The sequence below is a fragment of the Salvelinus fontinalis genome, chromosome 17, assembly GCF_029448725.1.
Source record: "Salvelinus fontinalis isolate EN_2023a chromosome 17, ASM2944872v1, whole genome shotgun sequence".
NCBI lineage: Eukaryota > Metazoa > Chordata > Actinopteri > Salmoniformes > Salmonidae > Salvelinus > Salvelinus fontinalis.
Window position 1 is genome coordinate 8,247,021 of NC_074681.1, and position 10,309 is coordinate 8,257,329.

Genomic DNA, 10,309 nt, shown 5'->3' on the forward strand with positions numbered 1-10,309 from the left:
CTTGGAGGATAGGGTCTAACACCTTGGAGGATAGGGTCTAACATAGGGTCTAACACCTTGGAGGATAGGGTCTAACATAGGGTCTAACATAGGGTCTAACACCTTGGAGGATAGTGTCTAACACCTTGGAGGATAGGGTCTAACATAGGGTCTAACACCTTGGAGGATAGTGTCTAACACCTTGGAGGATAGGGTCTAACATAGGGTCTAACATAGGGTCTAACACCTTGGAGGATAGTGTCTAACACCTTGGAGGATAGGGTCTAACACCTTGGAGGATAGGGTCTAACGCCTTGGAGGATAGGGTCTAACACCTTGGAGGATAGGGTCTAACGCCTTGGAGGATAGGGTCTAACACCTTGGAGGATAGGGTCTAACGCCTTGGAGGATAGGGTCTAACACCTTGGAGGATAGGGTCTAACACCTTGGAGGATAGGGTCTAACATAAGGCTGGGAGGCTTGGTTGCCATAGCGGTGGTGTGATTGTAGCCGTGGGAGCACGTCTTGATTGACCGTAACATCACTGTGTCACATCTCCTTTCTTCTGATATCCTCCTGGTTTACACACACACACACGCGCACGCGCACACACACACACACACACACACACACACACACACACACACACACACACACACACACACACACACACACACACACACACACACACACACACACACACCGGATACAGTGTGAGAGCCATCTTGTTTTTCCCTCCCGTCCTAACACACATAACATTAAAACATTAAAACATTGATAACTAATATTTGTAATGAATACTGTATGTGTGTCTCTCTCCAGTGGAGGAGCTGACGGGTTTGACCTGACTACGGGGACATCGAGTCGCCCGGCCACCGGCTTCGGCTTCAGACCAGACGAGCATTTCTCCTACGATTACACTTCTTCCAGATAAACCAATCACCATCCACAGAGTCTGACCAATCACCATCCACAGAGTCTGACCAATCACCATCCACAGTCTGACCAATCACCATCCACAGAGTCTGACCAATCACCATCCACAGAGTCTGACCAATCACCATCCACAGAGTCTGACCAATCCCCATCCACAGAGTCTGACCAATCCCCATTCACTATGAACACTGACCAATCCCCATTCACTATGAACACTGACCAATCCCCATTCACTATGACCACGGACCAATCCCCATTCACTATGAACACTGACCAATCCCCATTCACTATGAACACTGACCAATCCCCATTCACTATGAACACTAGGTGTGGCTCCCTTCCTATTCCCATAGGAACGTGTTGAGAGTAGAGCACTGTTTCTGAAATAGGGTACCATTTCAGATGCACCCTAACTAGAGGTAGTGATGTAGGGTTTCAGATGCACCCTAACTAGAGGTAGTGATGTAGGGTTTCAGATGCACCCTAACTAGAGGTAGTGATGTAGGGTTTCAGATGCACCCTAACTAGAGGTAGTGATGTAGGGTTTCAGATGCACCCTAACTAGAGGTAGTGATGTAGGGTTTCAGATGCACCCTAACTAGAGGTAGTGATGTAGGGTTTCAGATGCACCCTAACTAGAGGTAGTGATGTAGGGTTTCAGATGCACCCTAACTAGAGGTAGTGATGTAGGGTTTCAGATGCACCCTAACTAGAGGTAGTGATGTAGGGTTTCAGATGCACCCTAACTAGAGGTAGTGATGTAGGGTTTCAGATGCACCCTAACTAGAGGTAGTGATGTAGGGTTTCAGATGCACCCTAACTAGAGGTAGTGATGTAGGGTTTCAGATGCACCCTAACTAGAGGTAGTGATGTAGGGTTTCAGATGCACCCTAACTAGAGGTAGTGATGTAGGGTTTCAGATGCACCCTAACTAGAGGTAGTGATGTAGGGTTTCAGATGCACCCTAACTAGAGGTAGTGATGTAGGGTTTCAGATGCACCCTAACTAGAGTTAGTGATGTAGGGTTTCAGATGCACCCTAACTAGAGGTAGTGATGTAGGGTTTCAGATGCACCCTAACTAGAGGTAGTGATGTAGGGTTTCAGATGCACCCTAACTAGAGTTAGTGATGTAGGGTTTCAGATGCACCCTAACTAGAGTTAGTGATGTAGGGTTTCAGATGCACCCTAACTAGAGGTAGTGATGTAGGGTTTCAGATGCACCCTAACTAGAGGTAGTGATGTAGGGTTTCAGATGCACCCTAACTAGAGGTAGTGATGTAGGGTTTCAGATGCACCCTAACTAGAGGTAGTGATGTAGGGTTTCAGATGCACCCTAACTAGAGGTAGTGATGTAGGGTTTCAGATGCACCCTAACTAGAGGTAGTGATGTAGGGTTTCAGATGCACCCTAACTAGAGGTAGTGATGTAGGGTTTCAGATGCACCCTAACTAGAGTTAGTGATGTAGGGTTTCAGATGCACCCTAACTAGAGGTAGTGATGTAGGGTTTCAGATGCACCCTAACTAGAGGTAGTGATGTAGGGTTTCAGATGCACCCTAACTAGAGGTAGTGATGTAGGGTTTCAGATGCACCCTAACTAGAGGTAGTGATGTAGGGTTTCAGATGCACCCTAACTAGAGGTAGTGATGTAGGGTTTCAGATGCACCCTAACTAGAGGTAGTGATGTAGGGTTTCAGATGCACCCTAACTAGAGGTAGTGATGTAGAGTTTCAGATGCACCCTAACTAGAGGTAGTGATGTCGGGCGTGTCATGACTGAAACATTCAGCAGTAACCATCATCATTTCCTGGTTTTACTCTTCTTCTGTGTGCTAATGCGAGCTGACAGCCATATATATGTGTTTTATATATATATATATATATACACTCGATTAACTGGATCTGAAATGATTCAAATGTATTATTGTAATGTTTTGATTATTCAGGCGATGCTAAGGTGCGAATATCATGCTAGATGTCGACTTTTATTTGAAGGTGAAGTAGCAGAGGGTTTATATTATGCTGTGTAGACATCTACATGTTTATATTATCACACAAACCACACACACTTCTGCATGTATATTACTTATAAACTAAGAACCACTGAATCATTAGTAAAAAAAAAGAAAGATTGTCATTAAAATATACTTTCAGTACAGGCTACTAAGGTAGGCTTGAAACCACTTGAATGTAGAATTAAAGGTGCTACACATTTATTTCTTTTATTGTTTTGTCGTTGTAATTTCACAAAATTGTCCGTAATATATCTGCACTAATAGTGTTTAACAGGATCACTTACCCGATAGTGTTGTGATTGGCTGTGATGTTAACTTTGAGTTTTTACATTTAAGTCATTTAGCAGACGCTCTTATCCAAAGCGACTTACAAATTGGAAAGTTCGTACATATTCATCCTGGTCCCCCCGTGGGAATTGAACCCACAACCCTGGCGTTGCAAGCACCATGCTCTACCAACTGAGCCACACGGGACCACCTTATTAACTTTGAGTTTTTCTCCCACCAGAGACAGAATCTGTTGTTTTGACTTTGTGGCTGTGTTAACTAGTAGAAATCGGCTCAAGTGGGAATTTCCTGGTTGCAAAAAAAATTCAACACTTTTTCGCTCAATTTCAGTTTTTGTGAGAAAACAAGTACTGAATACTGTAGGGAATCACTGTACCATCTAAATCACTGTGAACTATCTTTTCAATAACAAAAAAAAAACTTTTTGAAGCTGGTGGACCAAAACCAAAAGTTAAAGGCTCAGACGTGAGTCTCCATCATGTTACAGGGAAGTAGAATGCAAGGGGAGGGGGGAGATTTGTTTTGAATGCAGCACAAAGCTGTTGCAATTCCCCTAGCTGCCACATGGGGGAGAAATTCAGAGTGTAGCACCTTTAAGTTATTCTTATTATATCTGCATGAACAGACAAACCACTCACGTTGTCAGCTTTGGCTCCAGAATCACGTTACTCTAGTTATATGTAACATAGCCTCATATGCTCTTCAAGGCTACTGCTATTGTCTGCTTGAGTCAACGTACTGCATTTAATCACCATTAAATACTCAATACACTGTAGAGTGCATACCTTGTAACTACACGTAACAACAACAAAAAAATATGCACTAGTTAACGATGTATAATGTGTATATATACTAATGTGTTGGGTCAGACTGTATTGGCCCTGCAGGCTAGCCCTAACCAAGACTAGAAACAGGTGTTTAGAGAGTTCTGACATTGACGTTTCTCCATTATGATGCGCTTACATGACACTACAACATTCTATATCACTATGACAGCCATGTTAGAACCCCATTAACATGACACTACAACATTCTATATCACTATGACAGCCATGTTAGAACCCCATTAACATGACACTACAACATTCTATATCACTATAGCAGCCATGTTAGAACCCCATTAACATTTACATTTACATTTAAGTCATTTAGCAGACGCTCTTATCCAGAGCGACTTACAAGTACATACATTCATACTTTTTTGTACTGGCCCCCCGTGGGAAACGAACCCACAACCCTGGCGTTGCAAGCGCCATGCTCTACCAACTGAGCTACACGGGACATTAACATGACACTACAACATTCTATATCACTATGACAGCCATGTTAGAACCCCATTAACATGACACTACAACATTCTATATCACTATGACAGCCATGTTAGAACCCCATTAACATGACACTACAACATTCTATATCACTATGACAGCCATGTTAGAACCCCATTAACATGACACTACAACATTCTATATCACTATAACAGCCATGTTAGAACCCCATTAACATGACACTACAACATTCTATAACAGCCATGTTAGAACCCCATTAACATGACACTACAACATTCTATACCAGCCATGTTAGAACCCCATTAACATGACACTACAACATTCTATAACAGCCATGTTAGAAACCCATTAACATGACACTACAACATTCTATATCACTATAGCAGCCATGTTAGAACCCCATTAACATGCCACTACAACATTCTATATCACTATGACAGCCATGTTAGAACCCCATTAACATGACACTACAACATTCTATATCACTATGACAGCCATGTTAGAACCCCATTAACATGACACTACAACATTCTATAACAGCCATGTTAGAACCTCATTAACATGACACTACAACATTCTATAACAGCCATGTTAGAACCCTATTAACATGACACTACAACATTCTATAACAGTCATGTTAGAACCCCATTAACATGACACTACAACATTCTATAACAGCCATGTTGGAGCTCATTAACATGACACTACACCATTCTATAACAGCCATGTTAGAACCCCATTAACATGACACTACACCATTCTATAACAGTCATGTTAGAGCACATTAACATGACACTACAACATTCTATATCACTATGACAGCCATGTTAGAACCCCATTAACATGACACTATAACATTCTATAACAGCCATGTTAGAGGCCCATTAACATGACACTACAATATTCTATAACAGCCATGTTAGAACCCCATTAACATGACACTACACCATTCTATAACAGCCATGTTAGAACCCCATTAACATGACACTACAACATTCTATAACAGCCATGTTAGAACCCCATTAACATGACACTACAACATTCTATAACAGCCATGTTAGAGGCCCATTAACATGACACTACAATATTCTATAACAGCCATGTTAGAACCCCATTAACATGACACTACACCATTCTATAACAGCCATGTTAGAACCCCATTAACATGACACTACAACATTCTATAACAGCCATGTTAGAACCCCATTAACATGACACTATAACATTCTATAACAGCCATGTTAGAACCCCATTAACATGACACTACAACATTCTATAACAGCCATGTTAGAACCCCATTAACATGACACTACAACATTCTATAACAGCCATGTTAGAACCCCATTAACATGACACTACAACATTCTATAACAGCCATGTTAGAACCCCATTAACATGACACTATAACATTCTATAACAGCCATGTTAGAACCCCATTAACATGACACTACAACATTCTATAACAGCCATGTTAGAACCCCATTAACATGACACTATAACATTCTATAACAGCCATGTTAGAACCCCATTAACATGACACTACAACATTCTATAACAGCCATGGCTCTGGACGTTTCTGACTGGTGTTAGTGGAATTAAATAATTCCTCTAATGTACTCATTAATTAAATTCAATCTGTCTATTTATAAGAATTTGTAAGATACTTATTAACATAAAATAGACAGGATACAGTCTTATTAAAATTAGATAATAGTGTTTATTCTCGGAGCACGCTCCCATTTGATCATAACCAACAGTTTATATACAAGATATGACGTCATAGTTTACAGAATAAATCTCCTCGTCCTGGCCTATATATAATAGGTTCAAAAGTTCATTCCAACTTCTCAGCGCACACACATGACACACAATATAATCAATCCTCCTGAAGGCTCCCTATAATTTATTACCACTTTAGCAGACAACTCAAGATAATGGAAGACCTAAAAAGTTACCCACAGCCTTATCTAAACACCTCAGGGCTAAGTTGGGTCAGTTCAACCATAGTTTAACGACCCTTTCTGCTTACTTTATAACCCACAACACAAATCTCTTTTCACCAGGCGTGCAGAGTTCAATTAGTTATATTTTTATCTAAAGCTAAAAAAATAATCATTATTTATTAACAAAATTCCTAACACTGGTCTTGGAACCATGACAACGGACAGCCCCTCCCCGCTTGGCTCTGAACGTTTCTGACTGGTCTTGGAACCATGACAACGGACAGCCCCTCCCCGCTTGGCTCTGAACGTTTCTGACTGGTCTTGGAACCATGACAACGGACAACCCCTCCCCGCTTGGCTCTGAACGTTTCTGACTGGTCTTGGAACCATGACAACGGGCAGCCCCTCCCCGCTTGGCTCTGAACGTTTCTGACTGGTCTTGGAACCATGACAACGGGCAGCCCCTCCCCGCTTGGCTCTGAACGTTTCTGACTGGTCTTGGAACCATGACAACGGGCAGCCCCTCCCCGCTTGGCTCGATGGGATGTGTAGGGATTTTGCCAACACATCCAGATATGTACGGTCTTGTACCCATAACTTTTTTTTAAAGCGACTATTTGTTGATTAAATCAGACTTTATTTATACCAGGAATGAACAAGTTAATTTACATAAATAATAATCATTATAAAGCAACTGTACAGAGTGCCAAATGGCTACGATGAATGGTTAAATTACTTTCAGGCACGAAGGATTAACAGAGCTCCTCCTCGCCACTCTATAGCGCTAGTGGTGACCGAGTCCATGGTATCGGAGTCGTTGGAGTCCACACTCTCTCGACAATATGCTCTAAACCAGGGGTATTCAAATCTTACCATACGAAGTGTGGAGCCCGCTGGTTCTCCGTTCTACCTGATCATTAATTACGCCCACCTGGTGTCCCAGGTCTAAATCAGTCCCTGATTACAGAACGCAGTGGAACTGGCTTCGGGGTCCAGAGTTGAGTTTGGGGGCTCTACATAACGCTGTCTAGAATTCAAAACAATATTCTACATTGTAAAAGTTGGCCCAACTGTCTAAATATATGGCTATGAGACCGAGACAGTGTTACCCAGGTGGTATTACTATATTGATGGTGGTAGACAGTGGTGGGCTTTTGCAATGATGGTAAAAAAAATCAGTAGGCTACATTTTGGTTTGAATAAATAGAAAGGCTTCAACGGACAGTAAATGTTTTACACAGAAAGCAACGTGCCAGAACATGCAGCGGCAGTAGACAGTAGCAGTAGGCGGCAGTAGGCGGCAGTAGACAGTAGCAGTAGGCGGCAGTAGGCGGCAGTAGGCAGTAGCAGTAGGCGGCAGTAGGCAGTAGCAGTAGGCGGCAGTAGACAGTAGCAGTAGGCGGCAGTAGGCAGTAGCAGTAGGCAGTAGCAGTAGGCAGCAGTAGGCGGTAGTAGGCGGCAGTAGGCAGTAGCAGTAGGCGACAGCAGTAGGCGGCAGTAGACAGTAGCAGTAGGCGACAGCAGTAGGCGGCAGTAGACAGTAGCAGTAGGCGGCAGCAGTAGGCGGCAGTAGGCGGCAGTAGGCGGCAGTAGACAGTAGCAGTAGGCGGCAGTAGGCGGCGGCAGTAGGCGGCAGGATACACTTTTATAGCCACTTCCTACTCTGTGGCACACTTCACCATTTAATGACTTGTGTTGCTGGTTGACAATAGTGCTTTATTTGATATGTACTATGTTTATATGTACAGTACTCTCTGTTAGAGGTTTCTTATTTTCTCAGTTTATATTAAATATGATTTTATATTAGAGCTTTTGTTTATTGTTTGTTTTATAGAGGTCATGTTTAATTATTTTCTTAATTGTATTTAAAGTGTTACTTTATTGTGTTACTAAGGGGAGACAGCAGCACGGTAGTGTATCTGATGTGTGCCTGAAGCTCGTAGGAACCACTGCTGTAGCATTCTCTGCTGCTTTGAAGCATTCTCTGCTGCTTTGAAGCATTCTCTGCTGCTTTGAAGCATTCTCTGCTGCTTTGAAGCATTCTCTGCTGCTTTGAAGCATTCTCTGCTTCTTTGAAGCATTCTCTGCTGCTTTGAAGCATTCTCTGCTGCTTTGAAGCATTCTCTGCTGCTTTGAAGGACCTTATAAAACCATATGAGGGATTCATTGGTGTGGAATGTGAACATTAGTGCAATTAAAATCACTGTTCAAATTCATTTCTGATTTCTGATTATTTTTTGGGGGGGGGTTAATTAATAAAATATGAAATATAAAAGTATTTAATTTGAATATGAATATAATGGACATGCATAATTGATCAGGACAATTCCCTTTTATTGTGAACAAACATCAGTGGCACAAACAATTGAAAACACTGAAAGTAATGTTAATGCAGGGGAGAGCCACCCTCGTTCTAGGAACCTGTGAAGGAACCACGTGGAGAAACTGGTCAGGTGAAAGGTCAAACTGCAGACAGACTATACTTAGCGCCTCTGAACAGTGGCAAATCAAATGGTACTGTTTTAGTCACATGACGCCGAATACAACAGGTGTAGTAGACCTCACAGTGAAATGCTGAATACAACAGGTGTAGTAGACCTCACAGTGAAATGCTGAATACAACAGGTATAGTAGACCTTACAGTGAAATGCTGAATACAACAGGTGGAGTAGACCTCACAGTGAAATGCTGAATACAACAGGTGTAGTAGACCTCTCAGTGAAATGCCTAATACAACAGGTATAGTAGACCTCACAGTGAAATGCTGAATACAACAGGTGTAGTAGACCTCTCAGTGAAATGCTGAATACAACAGGTGTAGTAGACCTCACAGTGAAATGCTGAATACAACAGGTGTAGTAGACCTCACAGTGAAATGCTGAATACAACAGGTGTAGTAGACCTTACAGTGAAATGCTGAATACAACAGGTGTAGTAGACCTCACAGTGAAATGCTGAATACAACAGGTGTAGTAGACCTCACAGTGAAATGCTGAATACAACAGGTGTAGTAGACCTTACAGTGAAATGCTGAATACAACAGGTGTAGTAGACCTCACAGTGAAATGCTGAATACAACAGGTGTAGTAGACCTCACAGTGAAATGCTGAATACAACAGGTGTAGTAGACCTCACAGTGAAATGCTGAATACAACAGGTATAGTAGACCTTACAGTGAAATGCTGAATACAACAGGTGGAGTAGACCTCACAGTGAAATGCTGAATACAACAGGTGTAGTAGACCTCTCAGTGAAATGCCTAATACAACAGGTATAGTAGACCTCACAGTGAAATGCTGAATACAACAGGTGTAGTAGACCTCTCAGTGAAATGCTGAATACAACAGGTGTAGTAGACCTCACAGTGAAATGCTGAATACAACAGGTGTAGTAGACCTCACAGTGAAATGCTGAATACAACAGGTGTAGTAGACCTTACAGTGAAATGCTGAATACAACAGGTGTAGTAGACCTCACAGTGAAATGCTGAATACAACAGGTGTAGTAGACCTCACAGTGAAATGCTGAATACAACAGGTGTAGTAGACCTTACAGTGAAATGCTGAATACAACAGGTGTAGTAGACCTCACAGTGAAATGCTGAATACAACAGGTGTAGTAGACCTCACAGTGAAATGCTGAATACAACAGGTGTAGTAGACCTCACAGTGAAATGCCGAATACAACAGGTGTAGTAGACCTTACAGTGAAATGCTGAATACAACAGGTGTAGTAGACCTCACAGTGAAATGCTGAATACAACAGGTGTAGTAGACCTCACAGTGAAATGCTGAATACAACAGGTGTAGTAGACCTCACAGTGAAATGCTGAATACAACAGGTGTAGTAGACCTCACAGT

General features: G+C 42.1%; 1 protein-coding gene across 1 annotated transcript in view; it reads left to right on the top strand.

The window, feature by feature from the left end:
* LOC129813668 (kinesin-associated protein 3-like) overlaps positions 1-8,665 on the top strand; it is a 77,135-nt gene extending 68,470 nt beyond the window's left edge. The window contains exon 20 of the mRNA XM_055866064.1: positions 802-8,665. Within this exon, the coding sequence (XP_055722039.1) occupies positions 802-913 (112 nt within the window). The 3' untranslated portion in view covers positions 914-8,665. The remainder of the gene's footprint in view (positions 1-801) is intronic.
* The last annotated feature ends 1,644 nt before the right edge of the window (positions 8,666-10,309 follow it).